This window comes from Plectropomus leopardus, chromosome 10 (genome assembly GCF_008729295.1).
Source record: "Plectropomus leopardus isolate mb chromosome 10, YSFRI_Pleo_2.0, whole genome shotgun sequence".
NCBI classification, from domain to species: domain Eukaryota; kingdom Metazoa; phylum Chordata; class Actinopteri; order Perciformes; family Serranidae; genus Plectropomus; species Plectropomus leopardus.
Window position 1 is genome coordinate 15,919,767 of NC_056472.1, and position 21,232 is coordinate 15,940,998.

Sequence of the window (21,232 nt, forward strand, 5' to 3'; positions counted from 1 at the left end):
AAACCTACAATCTCCTACAAAGTCCAAGAGGCAAATCCTGGGACTGAAATATGAAGCCAAAGTGTATGTGCAAAAAGCTGCAACTCCACAAATGGCCATTTGAGACTTGCTCCAAAACCAAGTCAATCCCCATAGACCTCCATGTTAAAATCAAGCATCCATGAACAGTATTTGGGTTTGAAGCCAAAGTTACAGAGTGGCCAAACATAGAATTACAACAGCCTTTCAATTGCTTGATGCCATTTGGCCCCAACATAGATTCTCATGTAGACTTACAATATGAAAGAGACGTCTGTAAATCACTGGATAAATGTTTTTGAGCATCACTACCCGTGCAAAACAACAAATTCTCTCTCAGAAACTGATCTATTCAGTCCAATAACATTTTGAAAGTCTAGAACAGTGATTCTTGTGAACTTATGACCCGCAGGCGAAATCTGGCCCTATATAGGGTGCCGTGTGGCCCCCCACCCACTTTGTAATTCACAATAAAAATAAAGTCATTCATACTGGGGACTGTTTATGTACTTTTAATTTAATGTGTCAGAGTGCATAAAACAGCATCAAAATAGAGCTTGTTAATCAATAAACGTGCCAGTGTAGGATCCCCTGCATCCCCCCACAGAGGTCCCAGCTAAACTCCTGATGTCGTAAAATCCTTGAAACGTCCTGAAATCCTAGAAATGTCTTAAAATCCTAGAAATGTCAAAAAATCCTGGAAACATCCTAAAAACGGAAAAATTACCTAAAATCCTAGAAACATGTAAGGGGCTGTTTTGGCTGTTCCATGGCCACCAAGATGGCGATTGACAAAATGCCAACCTCAAGGCTTCAAAAAAGTTGTACACAAACCACTGGGTGAAATCATATAATGATGACATATAATGATTTCCAGTGTAAAAAAAAAAAATCAGCTAAAAAATAAATGTAAAAAATGCACAAATTCTGTCTAGACTGAAGTGAAGAAATGATGCTGTGATCAGATTATTGGGGGAGGACATACTGTAGCCATCTTTTGCCACTACATAGTGGTAAAAGATGGCTTCGCCAAAGGTGGTTCATAACTGGTACAGTGACTGAGTGCAGCTGACAGCTGGGGCACGGGAGTGCGCCACATAAGGCAGGCAGGACACTGCTCCTTGGCAGGCAGGTCCAAACTGTCACAGCTGATTTCTACAGTCAGGTCAGAAGAGAACGCTTCTCATCAGTGTATCTTTGCTCAGCCAAGAGTACTAGAGAGGACCTTTGAAAACATAGTAATTATGATTTATTTTGTGGTATGTAGAAAACAAAATACATAAATCTTGCATTTGTAAAGACAACATTTAGTAACATGATAAATGGATATTGGAAGTATTCTTTATAATACTGTTTTATACACAATATTTTTTTTTCTCCATCTATAGCCTGTGAGTCAGTAACAGCTTCCCTGTGTCCATCAGGTCTTGTGGGAGAAAGTGATGATGATGATGATGATGATGATGATGATGACGATGATGATGACATAAGGCCTGAGGATGAGTCAGTCTGTGAAACCAGTGTGAACCAGGTGCAGAGTCGAGGTCTTGAGATGTCTTCACAGCCAATGAAACCACCTTTCAGAGCTCAACACAAAGCGCTCTATAGGGGCAATAGCCTCAAAGACCCTTTCAACAGTTTGATGAAAAATACATGTTCACATACTCTTGAGTCGTGCAGGTCAGGAAAATGTGATGCAGGTGCAGCTCTAAACGGAAGAGGAGTGCCAGCGGGTCCGTTGAACTCGTCTTTGAAATAGAAATACTGTAGCAGGAGAAAATGTCCAAAGGTTACCCACAGACAGACACATATGGAATCAGGTGGTGTTCGGCTTTACAACACTTCCCTGAGTATCTCTTGTTGTGACAGTGTATGAGTAGTTCTGTTAGCCCTTCTAGTATGTTGTATACAACCACAACAAGAGGCTTGGATGATCTGAAAGGACCAGTGTGTAGGATTTAAGGGCATATATTAGCAGAAATGGAATATAATATAATATGTCTTTAGTGTATAATCACCTGAAAATAAGAATTGGTTTGTTGTCCTTACCCTAGAATGAGCTATTTATATCTACATCTCGAATGGGTCCCTAGTTTATGGAGAATAATATGTGGCACCGCCATGTTTCTAAAGAAGCCCAAAATGGACAAACCAAACACTGACTCCAGATAAGGCCATTCACATTTTGGCATTTTGGCATTTTTGCAGCGGCCACCATAGTAAGAAACCCAAGTGCTATGTGCAGTGCCAGAGTAACACGTTTTTTTTTAATGTGAAACTGCTTTATTCCATGTTTCTAGCGATTTAGATAACCGAATTTGTTTATTTTGAAGAGAGGGAGAGACGTTTGTGGATAATTAGACTTCTGAGGAAAACCTCCTGAATCTTTGGATCTTAAGGTTTTGCTGAAAAAAAAGGTGACTTCACATTATCATGTGTTGGACTAGCAGCCCCCAGTGTCATGCCAAAGTGCTTTAAAAATACATGGATTGCTGAGATGCGACTGCTTTATTCGCTTTTTGATCAGTTTAAAACACTGGCTCTGTTTGTTTTGGAAATGACACAACCTTTACAGATGATTCAGCTCGTGGTAAAAAGTTCCTGAAGGTCTGGATCAGATTCACTGATTTTGCTTTATTTGGTGTTTGTAGCATTTTAATCACCTGGTTCGTCTGTTTTGGAGAGGAAGAGAACTCTGTGGACCTCCTAAATAATGAGAACTTCAGGAATTCTAGGTGGGAGAAGTTTTAAATGGCTTCAATCTGCAATTCACCGGTAGACACCATTAAACTCCCCTACATTTTACATACTTTACTTGTTTAGATGCTAGAAAAGTGAGAACAGTATAATCAAACGTGTACAAACAGCAGACAGATGTGGGTCATGTGCTCCGAGACAAGCTGCTGGCTAAATAATGCCTATTTCTATTAAATATCTTGCTGAATGATTCGGAAGCTTTGCTCCTCACACCTGCCATACATTATTGATGGCTATCCCCAGGCTAACAGGCTGCTATGCATTAAGAAAATGTGATTTGCAAAGTGGAAGTGGATTTAGAAAATGACAGCTAATGGCATCTTTACTTAGGCTCAAGGGCATTAAGCTGAATAGTAGCAGAGTATGCATATAGAGTATACCATAAAATGTATTAATGGTCAACTTAAGCTCTTTGAAATATGGTTGCTGAGGAATGCTTCAGGTGATTATGATTTCCCCATACTCAAAAATAATCAGAAAGCAATGTACACTGACTCCATGGGACATGATATGGCTGCAATCAAACTGCATTAAGAAAAAATATAGTCCTCACAATCTTCTGTAGTGAGTTTGGAAGCTCCCTTGAAAGTTTGTCTGACTGCAGAAAAAACACTTGAAACTCCATCTGTGCTTAGAGTGCTTTCTTGAAAAGGTTATTACCTTTGTAGTAATGGCGTATGGAGAAACCTTCCTCTGAAAGCCAAAGTAATAGTTGGCTTTCAGAGACAAGGCTGTGCCGAAGCTGACGTAGCTGCCAGAGAGCTGCATTATTAGAAGGTCAATAAAGCCTGAAACATGCTCATGCAAGAATTGGAATGGATTTCAGGGTCAATATCACATCATCAGCTATTATTTCTAAAGCAAGCAACACTCATTACGCATTTGCATGACTGCAATGAATAATGAGTCCCTGCTGGTGTTCTTTAATGATGCTGCATTTGTGTCACTTGTGTAACAAAAAGCAAATTTTATTCAAATGGAAAATTCTTTGGTTTAGAAAAATCTGCTTATGTCTCCTATTACAAAAGTACTTTTGTTTCGCTGGAGACTTAGTCCAGTTTTTACCATTAACCATCATAACCCTCATCATAATCCCTATGTTTCAGTTCTCAAAGAGTCATGTTTCTTTCCAGCTAACCAATATAAGTCCAACATTCACATCTCATCTTAACTTAACTTTTGTATTCACAAACTCAGGAGGGGCATTGGATTTTACCCAGCTATTCATAAATACTTCCATTGTTTGTGTGTCCATCCCCCTTGAGTTTTTATTAACTACTAAACCCTAAAATCTGACAAGTTGATCTTAATTTAAATCAAATGTAAATTTATGTTTGCTTTATAACTTATTGTTAAGCTTACTCAAAATTTTGCTTTATTTCCTTTGTTTTGTGACGCTGTTGCAACCTAAAATTGGCAAATTAAATTTCCTTGTTCTTTCAGCATTAAAAACTTAAGTAAACCAAGTTAGTCTGACTTTATTGATCATGACAAAGAGGATTTTGTCAATGATGACATTAAGAGGTCTGCAAACTCTGTTTTGTTAACATGTTTAAGTTGGATGGCATTAACATGTTGTTGTCACTGATGTGGTTCTTATGTAGAAACACATCTGTGTCACATACTAAATATGTGAAGTTTGATGAGTCCTGGTTTTCTAGTTGTTTTCACAACTTTTTTTTAACACATGGTCTCTTGACGCTTTGTTAATTTAAAAATACCAACTACTGCAGCTTTAACCCTTTGAAACCTGGATTGACATCAGTTTTCTTGTGCTGCTTTCAGACGCCTTTCACAAGCATTTAAAAATTTGAAACGTGAGCAAATTGATTCGATTGCTTAAAAAACATGGGGAAAAAGGCAATCAGTAACTTATTACTGTTATTTTTATTATTATAATTAATTAGTCAATTAATTAATTAAATTAACTAAGCATCTGACTCTTCTTTTTCTCTTTTTTTGTTGTTGCTAATTTTCGGTCATTTTCTCGTAAATGTTTCCTCTTTTTTTTCTGTGCTAATGTTTGGGTCATTTCTTGATGAGTTGCTCATTGCCATCTTGTCATGTTTTTGAAAGAAACCAGGCCAATTTGCAAAAGTTTCAAAGGGTTAACTTAACTAGGCTAAACCAAAAAAAGTGTTATACAAAATGTTATGGTTAACATAAGGGATCAGGTTTTTTTTTCCCTAAATAAGTGTTTAGTCCCAACAGTTCGACTGCATGAACAGATTTTTGTACCCACAAGATGTCCACTCACACACACCTAGACACCCACACATACACAATGGATTACAGTAAAGTGCTAGTGGCAAGACTGTTCAGATGTTAAATCCCTGTGATGTTTGAATGTGAAACAATCAGCGCTACAACAGAGCCATGACTCATCCCATAACTGGAATCAAACATGTCAACTAATGGAATCATTCTTCAAAACCAGTTTGCATGGATTTATCACAGCTTGACTTCCACAATTACTGCTGCTGTCGTAGAATTCACCGCCACATGATGTCGGCAACAGCTTGGTTCAGACTGAATAGGCATTGCTGCTGATGGAAATGTCAGCTATTTCACAGCCTGTGCTCTATTGAGTCTCTTTCAGAAGTGTAGTTCCCACTGGGGTCAAAGATCCAACTCAGTCTGGAACTGGCTTTGAAGGAACCACAGTCGAAAAAATTGTGTGCATCAAATATTATTTTCATGAAAGGAGATATAATGGGGAAATGTTATATTAAACTGCCACAATTTAATGCTACAAGCAATAGACACGTGCAACTCCCACTGCAAAATAGCAGAAGTAATGTAGGAAGCGAGCAGAGGACGGATTGACGAGGAGCTGTGGGAGAATAGGAGTAAACAGGGGAGATGATTGTGGCTGCCTTGCTGCTATTGGGAGCTTTTAGTCACTATCCAGCTCATCGACTGGACCGCAACCCGACAGCCAATCACATGAGCGCAAGCCAGGACCTGAAGCCTCTTTTAGCCGACAATCAACACCCTGCAGATGCTGTCACAGCTGAACACATCTCACATACAGTAGACATGATATAAAGCACGGTGAAGCTGTTTTGACCTGAGCTATAATGGTGATAGAACCAGACTGCAGGAAGAAAATGTGATTATTTTGTTTTTCTTGTCGTTCTCAGGGTTGAAATTTGAGAACATGCTGTAAAACCAGGCAAAAGTTCTGAGTTGTTTTTATGGTCTGACACATTCCCTAATATCTGATGAGGAGTTGCTCATAAGCCCTGCAGAGGACTATCAGTGTGTTGACAGCAGGAGTGCCAGGGGTACGGATGACTGTTTGCTGTTAATATCTCCCAAATCTCTCTGAGCACTGGTGTGAGACGGGTGTGTGGAATCTTGGAGTTGACGGTACCGACCGTCCATCAAGACACTGACTTGCCACAGTAGAATCCTACAGAAAGGTTTTAACTTTAATCTCCATCTTTACATCCACCTCTTATGGGCTCTTTGAAAACGAGAACCCCGTCTGAATAAATACGACTCCGCAGGATGAGCTAACAATGGTTCATCTGCAGACAGAAGATTGTTCTCTGCTGGATATTAAACTGCCACAACATTTTCCTGGGAGCTATTCCCAGCCCTCCCTAATGAAAGCAATCACACAAAGCCGAGAGAAACACATGGCATGACATATAGAAAATAATTCTCCCTTTTGAAGTGCGTTAAAATTGCTCTGACTCTTCTATACTCACTGCAACAGAACATATGTAATCAGGTTAATGATTTATAATACGAATGAAGTTTCATTTTGTAATTTAGAAAACCACCAATGGTTGATTTCTTTGTACCACTGACTGAATCCAATTAAAATCTCCATTATAAGCGCCTTAATTTAACTTACATTGTTAACATGATTTCACTAAATATGTAGAATCCCAGGGCGAGAATGAAGCAAAATCAGTTTTACATTTATGAGTTTATCATACATAAACTAAATGAATCTGCAACTTTATGTCAAGGTGAGGCGATATATGAGCAAACATTTACTCACTGTGATTTGTTTCATATTCTATACAATAAATTTAGCTTGTTATTTTAATTTGGTCCGACAGAAATTTTTAATCTTAGATATCATTTGTCATTTCAGCTTTTTCCTCTTTAGAGGTTTGAACAAGGTAAGACAAAAAGGGTATGTACAGAGGAGTAGGAGTAGGGGAAAGTGGGACTGATTACCAAGGGCCCCAGTTGAATCCCCTGGAAAGAAATGTTTGATTTTGTTTTGTTTGCATTTTTTAAATAAATAATTCGTGCTATAACTAAAATAAAATGGGCTGAATAAATAGGTTGAAAGACTGAATTTTGCATAAAAAAATATAATAGTGGAAGCTGCCTGAAGCCCATCTCACCCTTTTAAGGAGTAAAGTGGTTTCGTCCACCCCTGCGCTGGGACTCATTTCTAAACGTACCTGAAAGGTGCACGAGAGAAACATGGATCAAGAGAGGAAGAGCACGGGGCCCAAAGTGACTGCTTAGGCATAGGGTTCAGAATTTGGTGCTACACCCCTGGGTATATATACAGCATATTTTATATATAATGTCCTGCCAGGACATATATGTGGTGGACACAGCAAAAAACATCTGTAAAATACAATACCAGCCATTGCAGTTGACATGCAATAGATATTTTGCTGTATGTTTGGTTTATAATATTGAGTTTTGGGGGGCTCTGAGCTGGAGAGGTGTTGATTCAAGTGTGTTATCCGTGATGTTGGTGGTGTTGTATTAAATTATATTGTATGGCAAAATATTATTTTCCCTACAAACACAGTTGCAATCTGGCACACCTTTATAACTCAAGGACGTGAACTTTATCTTCATAAAGGTAATATTTTATTCTATTGCCACTGTATTGTCCAGGAGTTGTTTTAGTTGTGTCCAACCACAGTACATGTGATAGATTTTGCCCACTCCTAAAAAAAAATGTGGAAATTAAAACTTTTAACAATTAATTTGCTTTTGAGTTTACATATTTTGCCTCCTTCAATTTTAGCAGCTGCCCTCTTACACGCAGCAGATCACTTTTAAGTTCACAAAACATTTCATCCATACTTTTTGTGATGATAGCATTGATTTTTTTCAAATCATACATGAGGACATCAAGTGTGCCGCCTGAGAAAGCGGTCAGTGTTTCTTGACAGGCTGCAGCCATCCATCATCAGACAGAATAAGGCCTTGATAAGCAGGACATTGAGGGGAAAACAGGAGGAGGGGGGGCTGAGGTGAAGGACATTTTTTCTTTTTTTAGGAAGAGCAAGATTCAAACTATTTAACTCTGCATGTGGAGCACAGGTGGGCAATCAGACAGCAGCATATTGCCCGGTGGCTTCATCCTCTCCGGGTCGACAAGACAAGTCATTTCTGAAGCTGCTGGTTTCACCCTGGGGAGCTGATGTCTGGGTGAGCCAGGGAGCAGAGCACAACAGATGCTTTGACAGGAAGGAAGTAAAACAGTGCACTGATCAAAAATCTGACCAAGATAAATAAAAGAATATATATATACAACATCCTCAGATAATGGGAATACTATTATATTTGGGGTGCTTTCTTCAAGAAAGAAAATAAATAATTTTCAGTTGAGTAAAATTAATTAACATTAGTGAAAAAAGCGAATGAATGAGTTTTCTGTTCAAGCCATTTACTCACTGCTCCTCACATATATGCCAGAGAAAACATGTCCGTTTGAATAAATAAAATGCTCATTTCCTGTTGGATTCAACACCACTAACAACCTACATTATGGGTTTTTTTTTTTATATAATTACCACAACATCTGAATTAATTGGCTCTGTCAGCTCTTTTAGTTTCAGAAATCTAAATCACTTTGGCAGAGGGCGTGGCGAGGGGCAATATTCACGGAGGAAAAAATAGACTTTAATTAAGAGGAAAACTTTAATTACAGAACGAATTTATTCCAATTAACAGGATACACGTCATGTTGGGCTTTTCTCCACCGCCCATGCAAACACTCATACAGTTATAACCAGGAATTCCAGAGAAATACAGCCATTAATATGTTGCATATTGTATGCAAAAACACATACAACATACAGTACATGTCAAACATTAATTTCTCCATTGCATTAGCAATATGAGAGAGCATTTTAAGCAGCAAATTGCTACTTCCGTGACAAAGGATGCTGCTTGACAAACGGTGCTCCAACTACTGAACAGTGTTAGGTTGAATACTTTATAAACAAAGAGGCTTAAAACGCACAGTACCTCTTGGAGATGCATGAGTCTTTGTTGGCATTAAAAAGAGCCACAAGGAATAAGGTGAACACCTGTGAGCCGCAGTCACCAGCAGGCTTTGGTTACCTCTGAGGCTTTTCTAAATACGAAAATGGGGGCTTGCAAAGTCAGTTGCTCATCGTCTCCCATCTGTCTCCACCAGACTTCAGATCTGATTCAAATCATTATGAGAGGTCCTCAGCAGTCAGTAGGCTCCAACAATAACTGCTTCCGCTTCTTTGGACGGTCTCCTGTCCGTTACCAAAAAGTTTATCATCCCCTCTGACTTTATAAGAAGGTTGCAACCTAAGAAAAATATGCCAAAAACCACCGTGAGGGACAAAACGCACATGACGGCTATCTGGACCACCCTCATGATGAAGAGGCTCCTCTCATCCGGAGCAGCCGCCACAAAGCCGTTATCAGTCACCACGGAGGAAAAGTTGCAGCAGAAAAACTCCTCGGTCTTGTTGAGCAGTCCGCCCTCCGTTTGGTTGAAGCCGGTGTTATTCATTTCCACTTTTTTCAGGAAAGAAATCAAACTTTCAGTGCGAGAGATGTAAGAGGCAGAGAGGGAAAGACGCGTGTGGGCCAATTCCTGAGAAATATGTCATCAGGTGAAAAGAGAAGATGAGGAAATGAATTGAAGAAGTTCCTTTGGAGTTCAACAAGCTGTTTTGGCATTGCATTACTGGATATTTCATGTGGTCTGGAGCCAGTTTCACAGCGGAATGAATCCACCAACCCGCGGTTAAATAGCCAGACAACACATGTCTGCGTTAAAGCGCTCAAGTGGCAGGATGACACAGCACGAGCGCCACCATACGACCAGACTGCACGCGCGTCATAGTTGTCCAGGTTCACCACGGCATGTAGGATGCTGTATGTGGTACATGATGTTCTATTTGTGTTCTGTTGTGTATGTTTGTGTGTGTGTGTATGTGTGTGTATGTGTGCAGCCTGCTATTTGTTGGTGTGTGTGTAAGCATGCATTCATGTATGGATGTGTGTGTGTATGCATTTGAGTGATAACACATTAATAATATACAGCCTGCAATAAATCCTATCTTTATTAGGTTTTTGTTGTTTGTATTTGGCTAGTAATTAGTAATTATCAGTTACTTATATTTTATAAGGTTAAATTGCTGTAAGTGTACTTCGTCGAACTCTTTTTTTTTTTTTTTTTTTTTTTTTTGGACACGTAATATTTAATATTGTTCATTTGTGTTATTTATCAATGTGTACATTGAGAGTTTACAAGATGTTTATTGTTCTTTTTATTTGTTATTCTTTTTTTTCACACTGTCGAAATAAAGAAATCAAATCAAATGTATCTTGGCATGAAAGCAGTGGCATTACCGAGGGGTGGCCAATGGGGGGCACTGCCACTCTGATTTAATTTGTGCCCCCCTTTTACAGGCTCCCGCCTTGCAAAACTTATCAAAAATGATTGGAGACCCCTGTTTGGTGATTTTTAAACTTGAGAGGGATTTTCTTATTTGAAGAAAAATGAATCATCATGCATGTACAGATACACAACTCACAAAAAATGTTATATTCATATGTATATTGTTATTATCATTATTGTTTTTGTCGCTATTATTATTCATATTATTATTATTTATTTCTTAAATGTTCTATCTTTGTTAGCCCTTTGAAACCCGAATTAACATCACTTTACTTGAGCTGCTTTTGGATGCCTTACACAAGTATTTAAACCTCTTTGTAAACCTCATGTTGTTTCAAAAACATGGGGAAAAGGCAATATTAAACTTGGTAAGAAATGTTCCTCAAACTGAAAGAAATTAGAGCTAACAGCCAAAAAAAAGCTGGTGAAAAACTATATTTATAATTATCACAATTACATATTTAAAACAAAGTGATTATTACCCATTACAGACTTTTTTGCAAGAAGATGGTGATGAATAAGCATGACAAAGCACAGGTGTTCATTAATAATAGTTTTGTTCTATTCAAGACCCAGAAAGCCATTTTGACAGTGAGTCAGCATCCACAGTACCAGGACCCTGAAATAAAACAGCAAGATAAAATTCATTCATTATTAATCGTTATTTACTGTGTGCTTTTCCCCACTATGATATGTCAAAATGTCCTCTAAGGAAACAGCATCTACTGTCCTCTATACAGAACAGGTAAAATAAAAACTAACCAACAACAAGCAGAGGTTGAAGATGTTCTGTCAAAGTCTCCTGGTGACCATTAGACATCATTTTACACCAAAATGATGTTTTACACATAAAACCAAGTGGAAGTGTTCATCATGCAAGCGTGTTTTGTTTTCTTGTTTGTATTAATTTTCTAACAAATTTTCCACCCAGCTGAACAAAGTCATGACATGAAGTCTTACTCGCTGTTCAGTGATGAAAACCAGGATGTGCACTGACATCTAGTGGATGCTTTGAGCCAGGTGTGGTGGACACTGTGTTTATTAACACCACATATGCAATTATGAATTTCATTTAGATCTATCTCACAGTGCATCACACTACCACGTGTATTTGTCATATGTTGCATTACAGTTGATTTTAATGAAATAATTAGAGCATTAAATAAAAAGGCAGTGTACATTCTGTGACAGTACTTCATTGACAATAAATTAGAGTTATCATGAAGTGCTGAATGTTAATTAAATGCTAGGCTTAGATCTGATCTACGACATTGCCCAGAGGCCAATGCATCAAGGTCTCTTACCAATAGCAGCAGATGGCAGCATTGTTCCACTCGATTCTCTGCAGGCCTGCCTTAAAATAGCTGTGATTTAGAAAAGAGTGTTACATTGACAGTTTACATTAATTGGCTCATTAACATGCATGCACACCAAGGTGTATGTAACTGATGGTGTTGATTTCAGTATTTACCTATCTGACTGTAAATTTCTTTACAGTATAGGCCTACTTTAACCTGATGCCTCCCTGCAGCATGGTTTGGTATGAAAATAGATTTCATACCCAAAAACTATTAATATGCTTTTAATTTTATGGATTAATGTTAAACACAACAATCAAAAATACAAAAACTTAAATTCAAGGCAAAAATTTCTGAAAGCTAGTGGTGAACCAAAATGTTAACAATCAATTGAAACAAAAATGATAATAATAAGATAAAATAAAATAAAATAAAATAAAAATAAAACTCATTTAAAAATACTTATAGATTACTGATTAAAAATTAAAAATTAAATATCTAACTGAAAATAATTGCTATTGGTCTCTAAATGGAAATAATTAAACTAATTCATCAAACTTAGACTTTTATTAAAAATAAACTCTCTTGTGTCTACCTGTCTTTCTGTCTGTCTGTCTCCCCCTCTCTCACATTCAAATTCAAATGGCTTTATTCTCATGCACAATGTTATTGCCAAATCATTTTATGAAAACAAACCAACAAAATAACACACACATGAATATATATAATATTTTGCGTGTATCACATATATATAATCTGTGTGTGTGTACATATTTGTGTATATGACACATGCAATTATATCCATGTTATATTTTGTATGTATCACACGCAAAAAATAAATACATGAATATTATATAGCCTTAGATATTCCGCATGTCCATACTAAAGTTGCAGTACTATCCACTGTACTCTGCCTGCTGTGGTGGTGCACGAGCCTACATTTACCAGACGCCCGTGACGGACGGTCCACTCGGAGAGGATTTCCTGAGCGACGTCGCCTTTAGCCAATCAGAGAAGAGAAACAAGACGTTTTGAAGGTCGGTCTGAGCTGAGGTTAGATTGTGCTGAGTATTATCTCGCCTGCCTGTCCTCTTGCCGTTATAATATTCAGTCGGAGAACAGGTGCATGCAATGACGTTGTGAAATATTGACCGCATCCGCGTGAACACGAATTGGGGACGTTAATGGAGACTGGTCTTGTTCGCCCATTTACTGCGGCTCAACTAGCTTCAAATCGTATGAAGGAGTCCAAACAGGTACCACGAGAGGCTTTACCGGACGGACAGTATGACACTGCATTGTGGACTACTTTGTATTGAGATGGACTGTAACTTAGGTGTCGTTTCGACACGTTGCGCGTTTGCAGGAGCAATTCAGCCGGTTTAATTTAGCGACTGATTGTAGGCTGCTGTGTATCGGGTCATGTTGTCTGCGTTCAACACGTTGCCTGAGAGCGATGCAGGAACAGGTCACTGGTTCACTCCATCCATAATTTAGGTAAGCACTGAGTCTTCTCATTTTCTGTCGCTTGCAGACCTTCCGTTGGGTATACAACGTCGTGGTGTGATAGCTTTGCAAGACATGCCAGTGGATTCAGTGATGATGCTTATAATTTCACGCTTCATTAAATTAAGATAACTCTATTTTTCTGTATGTGTTGGTGAGAATTAGTGTTCATCAGCTGCTGTCGTTGGCCTTTTCCAGTTTTCTCCTGTATACCATAGAATAATCAATATATAATAATGTGCATGCACATAAATGTAGGAATATGGTCAGAGTCTCTGTGTATAGGCTGCATAGCCAATAGTACATCACACCTTTAAACCACCACAATGGCAAATTTAATCTTTTTGTGTTGTTTTGCTTATAAAAAAAAGCTGCAGTCATTGGCCTAATGGGCTTATTGGGATCAGCTCTATAATCACCTGCTGTTGCTGGTAAGGCTGGGTGTAGATCGGTGTTTTTCAATACTGGTGCCAATGCTGATATACATCAAAACTTAAAGAGAAGAGAGAAAACTGCCAGCCGCTGAGGTAAAGCAGGCTCAAAACAATTTCCTTTTCTCCAGCATTATCTTTTTTCATGCAACCCCCTTTTTCACATGTTCTGAAATATGGCAAATCTCAGTCTTTATTTGTTGTAATACATTTTGATGAATCAGTCAATGCAAGCTTTCCAAGTTTTTCCAATATCTGATGCCACAGACACAGTTTGTTCTGCACTTGAAAAAGTGTTGATGTTTGACACACAGCTAAACTTTCTGCTTGTGACAGTAGAGACACAGGTAACTGGAGGATTGCTGGTTTGAACCTTGATAGGTCTGAGCACATGAGTGCTCTCTTTGAAGTACCCATGAGCAAGGCACTTGAATCACAGTCAGTGTCCGTTACAAAAAGCTATCTCGCTTTGGCTACATTTGAGTGAATGCATGTCTAAGAAGCTGGATTTGACCATTTTTTTTCAGCTTTCTCTTCAGATGTTTGCTGCTCAGATTACAGTTCCAGTCTCAATACCAGTTGTTTTGCTGTGAACAGGAACAAAAATCTTGCTTAAAAAGAACTGCATGAATGAGGAAGTTAGCTCATAGCACTGCACCAGACGTTTCACAACAAACAGAGTTGCTAACACAACAATTAACTGTCACTTTATGAAGCAATTAGTACTGCCTGGTGGTTTACACTTGTCTTGAAAATACTGTAAGAAGTGTCTTATAAAGACTGGGGGGACCTGTTTTTACCACCATGTACAGCAGGGGAGAAATATTCCTCTGTGCAGATGGTTAGACTAATTGACTCAGACTTCTTCGGATGAGACTCCAGCAAGCTGCTGGCAGCGCGGTTGGTGGTACCAAACCCAAACATGTCTCTGCCACTGACACACCAAAGCAGATGGTTAGAGATGCAAACAGATATCATCAGACATCATCATCATTGATCTGTCTACGGTGTGAGTGGAGGTGATATGCTACACACAGACATGGATTTCAGCAGAGTTTTGCTGGGACTTTTTTTCTGGATTAGATCATTATTTGGAAGTCTACATCACGTCCATCTACATGGATTAAAAGTCAGTGAATGTTGTGTGAATGCTGCCTAGCCGAAATCATCCGCCGTGCAGTGATCTGAAGCTGACGCTTTTGATGCAGCTGGACGGAGTCTGCCTTGTTTTTGAATGAGATAAGAGTTAGCTCAGGGCAGCAGTTTCAAACCCTGTGATGGACATTTAGACAGGGAGTGGAGAGGACAGTGTGTGTGTGTGTGTGTGTGTGTGTGTGTGTGTGTTTGTGTTTGTGTTTGTGTGTGTGTATGCATGTAGAGCAAAATCATTACCATGCTGCAAGTGAAAGATAAGGAAATCTGTCAGATTCCCCACAGGAGGTGCTGCAGGCATTTTCCACTAGTTGTACAAGTAAAGGATGGGGTACTACATACATGCATTTGCAATTTAATGCACAAGTCTATTTTTAATAAAGGATATGTTACATTTTGAGCATGTGCATTTGACTTTATGCCATGTACCACAAGATGTTCTTCCTTTAGGATAAACCAACATGCACTGTAGGGATGCACAATCAAATTGTACATCATTAGTATGGGCAGATATTGGCTTTAAAATGAAATATTGGAATCCGCCAACATGCTGTTTTCTGCCGATATCACCAAGCAATTATTCCCTTTTTTTATTTGACAAAGTCAACATACAAAACATCAACCATAAGTTGAAGTATTTTTCTTATTTTGCCCAATGAATTATATTGCATATACCAAAAAGCATTGTATTTCATGTCTTTATCTGCTGGTGGGCCATCACAATAAGAGTATGCATAATATGATGTTAATGCCACTACAGAAGAGACTTGATGATCATTAAAACTAGGCGGGGGAAAAAAGTGGATATATTGATATCGGTAACGATTATCAGCCAAATGAGTTGTTATGTATTGGCATATCAGATTTTGGCAAAAATCCAATGTCATGCATACCTTATGTACTTCATTTAGTAGTACTATATTGTAGCCTATATGTTTGTTATTGATGCCTCAAAAGCTACTGGGTATTTGTGTGTTTGCTTCTCTGTTGCTGAAAGCATTTCCCCATCATTCCACTTCTATTCTGATTATTCTTTCATAAGCCTTTCAGTCAACAAAATCCTATAATTTCAGTCAAGTAGAAATCCTGTTTGACAGAAAATGATGTTGTTTTTCATCAGAAATATTGCGAGGCATACATTCCATGCCAATGAGATATCTAACCTCCACAAATTGCCTCTGGTGTGAAAGCTTCCCAGATGGTCGGAGCAGCACTACTGATGAAGTGGGAGAAGTCTGTAAAGGGGAAATGAGCATTCACTCGTCCTTTCAGATGAAAAAATGTGGAGGGCCTGGGGTCAATCCAATGTGGGAAGTTGGTTATGACCTCCAATGGACTCTTGTAAAGGTCTGTGTGAGAGCAAGCCACTGACACCCCTTTAAAAAATATAGCGAAGACAAGCCAAATCTATTAAAGAAAAAAAAGATGCATAAATCTGGGGTGGACCTCCGTCTGGACTGCCCCGTCTCCATCTTCTGGAGTACTGACCCTTACAAATTTAATTTGGCATTATTTATACAAATCCCTTACAAATTTAATTTGGCATTATTTATATATATGCATATATATATATATATATATGCACATAGGTACATATTTTACAGATTTACAGATAAAAGATAAATTGATAACATATAAAATATATAAGATAAATAATATGTTCAATATATTTTTCATTATTATTAGGTAAGTGCACATATGTTGATACTGGTGTACATGTGGGCCGATAATTCATAGGAAACTGATTTACATAAATGCCAAACATGTGTGAGGTACTTTTTAAACACTGACTGCATTATATAACTGTACACTGTACTGTTGTTGGTACCTTGTCTCGGTCAAAACTAGGATGCACCAATCCAACTTTTAACACCTGCTAAGGGTATCTGCTAGGGTTAGGAAATTATTAAACAACAACAATCCAACAATCACCAGCTCTTCTTTGGTCGAAGTAAACCCTTAATTCACAGCATTAGATGTGAAAATATGCTGGCACACAATAACAAGAACTGTCCTCAGCCAATCGCTGATAGCTGATATATTCGTCCAACCGTCCAACCTTAGTATTTGCACATACTGATGTCGGGTTTTAGACACGTTCTCTCTTTCCCCAAATGTAAAAGCTGTTTACCTTCTGCAGTGGAGCTCAGTGGGATGATTTTTATGTGAGGTAACATGATGCCAGGGTTTGCTGTGGCTCTACAAACTGACTTGGCCACCTGCCATGACTTAATGAAGGTAACTGATAGTGGAAATGCTGAATTTCGTGATGACATTATTGAAGCCACTGTTTAGTGTTTAGTGTGGAGCAGTCACATCTGGCCAAAACTGAGCCTGCTAAATATCATTTAACACTTAACCCCTTGTTGGACACCCCACCATCAGTTTTTTAGCTGTAAGGATAGCTCTGTTGGTTGGTCGGTCAGACGGTCCAAATTTCCACGACCTTTGGCAGCTACAGTTTTTGCCCTAGGAGGCTAAAATTTGGCATGGAGGGTGCGTGTCTGCGTGTGTGTGTGTGTGAGAGAGAGAGAGAGAGAAGGTCTTTGTGATTATGGTAGTGGGCTAAAAGGATGAAGGGTGGCAATGCATGTGTCCTATCACAAAAAGACACAACATGTCAAAATGTATCCTCAGACCTACCCAAGATTTTGTGAAATTGTTGGTTATGAGCTACACGACAGCTGACTAACTGTTTACACCAAAAAGGGGAAATGAGTGGAGGCATGCGTGTGCAGCACCTGGTTGAAGCTGTTGCGTTTTAGTGTTTGTTTGAACTCTCAAACATGGAGGTGGGAGGAAAAATTGATTCTTAGATGCATCACGTTTGTCTCTTGAAAGAGATTGTCTTGATGCAGACAAGTCAGTAATTTTAAATTTAAAGTCTCAACATTATAATCTCCTGTAACAATTTTGTGAGACCAGACTGTGCATTTCTTAGTGCTAAACCAACTTGTTGTTGAAATGCAACAAATGTTAACATGTAGTTTTTATGTTTAAACTGGATGAGACCAGGCTACAAATTATCTGCCTCCAAAACACAGTGTAGTGTAGACATTCTTGTATATTTTTCTTTTCACTTTTTGTGTCATTGTGTCTTTTCTTCTTTCCCTTTTCCACCTGCATATGTTAACAAATATTGATGTAGTTCTCCCATTAACATACTCAATTGCACATTTGCCTCAGATCTCACTCTTTAGTTACATTTTCTATAAAGCGCACTGTATCACAATATCTGTTTTCTTTTTGTTTCATTATCTGTTGTCTGTTGATGTAGTTGTGTGTTTGTCTGTCTGTTATTCTACCTTTTGTATAATGTGACATTCCACTAATGTAGAAATAAAAAAAGTAAAATCTCTCAGACTGTGTAGCACTATGAAGTCTGGAGGAAATGATTACTAATCACTTTTACAAAAGAGAAAATATTGATCCACTTACAATGTGGCTTCTAAGAGATTTTGCTGACATCATGTTTCCTCCTGTGTTGATTGTTTTAGATCATAGTTGCTATATGATTAACTTTCACTCTGAATCTCATCAGGGAGACTAAAATAATGATTCCTGTCATCATAAGATTTAAAAATGCCACCACCTCATTTAGTATTTTCTCTCTCCTGTAGGATGACGCCTCTCGGTAAAACCTGCTCGGTCTCCTCCCTGTTTCCTCACCCCGTCTCCAGAGTTCAAACGCCTTGTCAGCAGACTGAGCGCTCCTGAGCACTCGCTGTGACCCTCCCTTGTTTGGCTCGCCTGGCTGACGTCCGGGGGAGGTGATGCGACGCTTTGTCTACTGTAAGGTGGTGCTTACCACCTCTTTAGTGTGGGTGCTGGTGGATGTCTTCCTGCTGCTCTACTTCAGCGAATGTAACAAATGTGATGATAGGAAAGACCGCTCGCTGCTTCCTGCCCTGCGAGGTGAGTCCACACCACCGCTGCTACACCTTTCATTCACAGAGTAGATGCGACGAGGCTCAAAGTCTTCATGTACACCTTATTCTCTCTACCTTTCCTACAAGGAATGAGGGGACAAAAATCGATACCGCAGTCGATATTTTGCTTGGCAATACTGTACCGATACAAGCTCAGAATTACATCTTTTATTGTAAAAATTATTGACATTGCAAATACAAATTGAACTTTTGGCAGCATACTAAAATAACAAAATCAAGTGCTTTTTCAGTCCACTTAGAGACATTTTGTGGCAGTAAAAACAATTGAAGTGAGATGAACAGACTGAAAACTTTTTTACTACAGATCATGACATAACTTGCAGTCAAAAAAAGGGAATAAATCACAATACTTGTTTAAGCAATGCTCAGCATATCATAAAATGTTTAAAATCATAATAATGTATCCTGACCAAAGTATTGTGAAAATGTTGCACCTGGTAATTCCAGTCATTATTAACTCAAATAGTCAGATGCATCTTATGACTTATGACTGAAAATGTCCTACACTAGGTCTGTAATTATTTAATAATTTCACTGATTTATATTTCGATTGATCAGTGAACTGTTTGTTCTCTTTAGAAAATAGTGATAAATGTACATTGCAAATTCTTAAAGGTCTTCAAACAGCCTTATAGATATTTTCTTTACTATAGAGGAAGCCTGAAAAAACAGCAAACTGCTGTTTTTGGCTTAACCACAAACAGAGAGTGGACACAAACCTTAAGTTCTGGTGTCACAATCCTGCACTTTGTATGTGGCCATCCACCCCAACCACCTTTCTGCAAATCCAGCACTGTGCATAAATGTAGCATTTAATTAACTCAAAGTAACATTGTCTCTGAACATAATCCAGGCAGTGAATAAAGTGTCACCATAACAAAATTATGAACGCAATCAAGTAATGTACAAAAGTAATTTCTAGAAGACAGAGTTGGTAATGTAACACAAGTTTGTAGTTTCCAAAACAAGATTTAATATTGTACTGGAGTGCACTGAAACCAGGAGCGCACAGCACAAATCAAAATAAATACAGGATGAAAATCACTACCTGTTAATAGCTATGCAGTTAGTGTAGAGTGGGTTTTTCCATAGGTGAAGTGAGATTTCTATCTCGAAATAATACCTGTGTTCAGACAATCTCAGCTACACTGGTTTCAAGTGCATTTATTAAGATTTACAATAAGGTGAAATTGAGCTTCGATTTCGTCCTTCTTTCAGATGCTTGGATGTGGAATAGATCGGTTTTCAACACTATTATCACAAAACAACCAGGTTAATCAGCACACAGCAGGTTTGCTTATGAGGCACCAATCTGCATATGCCAATCTGTTTTTTAATATTACATGCCAATTTGAAGAATCTAATTAAATCAGGTTTATTTATATAGCACATTTAAAAACAACTACAGTAAAGCAAAGTCCTGTAGAAATTAAATGGAATGGCAACAACAACAAAAACCAACCACCACCACAACAACAACAACAACAAGTGCCGTTATACCTTGCAGAAGTTGTTTGGTTATTTGATGCAATAACTCAGCTGCAGGAACACTTTGTAAATGAGGGGGGCATAAACAGATAATGCCCTTTTTTGTTTGGGGTCTCTGCATTTTTGATGTTGTAAAATCTTACTTTTGTTTGGCATCATGGAGTCAAACGAGCTTCGGCTTGTGGATATAAGCTGCAGACTTAAAACGCTCCATCATTTCAGCAGGGTGTTTAACTTAATCTTCATCATCTGTCACAAATCCTATTAACACGATGAAGTTGACTGAGAGGAAAACTTTGCCTGAAAGGTCAGAAAAACAATCTGTAGAAATATGTCATCTTTAATCCTTGACAATAATGTGACAAAGGCGAGATTTATGGTTATTTATGTAAAAAATGCCAAAGCTATTATTGGAGTTTTGTGATGTAGTGAATCTCTACCAGTCTAATTTGATTGTCTAAGGTGACTGATAAAGATCTAGTTAATGTAACTGTAGCAGCTTGAAATGATCCTGTGTGCGTGTTTGTGTAGCTTTGAGAGGTCAACCTAAACCACAGTGCTTGTGTAGCAGAGTTCATTTCCTCACATGCCCTGCAGTAAGCAGGTTTCTAAGAGGCTCGCTAAGCTGCTTTTAAGGTTAGAATGAGGCAGAGTTGTCAGCTACTGAGACTGATTACCATGCTGAAGTCTAATGTTACATTAAAGTTACTCTGAAAAAGCTTAAATATGGTGATTTGCAAAACACAATGAAGTGTTGAGAATGTTTTCCGATACTGGTTTTCCATAACACTGTGGGTTGTTAATTCTTCCTCATTTAGCTTTGAACAGCCTACACATATTCTGCACTCATTCACATGTTCACTTTTTGATGGGCTTCAGGGGTATCCCAAATTGATTTTTGGGTCACACTAATTACATTTCAGTTAATGTTTTTGTAGTCAAAGTGAAAGGAATCCTTAAAGCTGAATTATT

General features: G+C 38.3%; 2 protein-coding genes across 4 annotated transcripts in view; one reads left to right on the plus strand and one right to left on the minus strand.

Annotated features, from left to right (window-relative positions):
• Positions 1–9,232: 9,232 nt before the first annotated feature.
• Positions 9,233–9,541, minus strand: rprma (reprimo, TP53 dependent G2 arrest mediator candidate a). The gene has a single exon (XM_042494745.1). It carries the CDS (start codon positions 9,539–9,541, stop codon positions 9,233–9,235), a length of 309 nt encoding a protein of 102 aa, XP_042350679.1.
• A 3,283-nt stretch (positions 9,542–12,824) lies between these two features.
• galnt13 (UDP-N-acetyl-alpha-D-galactosamine:polypeptide N-acetylgalactosaminyltransferase 13) overlaps positions 12,825–21,232 on the plus strand; it is a 47,742-nt gene continuing 39,334 nt past the window's right edge. For 2 of the 3 annotated variants that reach the window (XM_042495123.1, XM_042495121.1), the window contains exons 1-2: positions 12,825–13,230; positions 18,443–18,737. In XM_042495123.1, coding sequence (XP_042351057.1) covers positions 18,596–18,737 — 142 coding nt within the window. In that variant the 5' untranslated portion in view covers positions 12,825–13,230; positions 18,443–18,595. The remainder of the gene's footprint in view (positions 13,231–18,442; positions 18,738–21,232) is intronic. The other variant, XM_042495122.1, reaches the window with a different exon arrangement.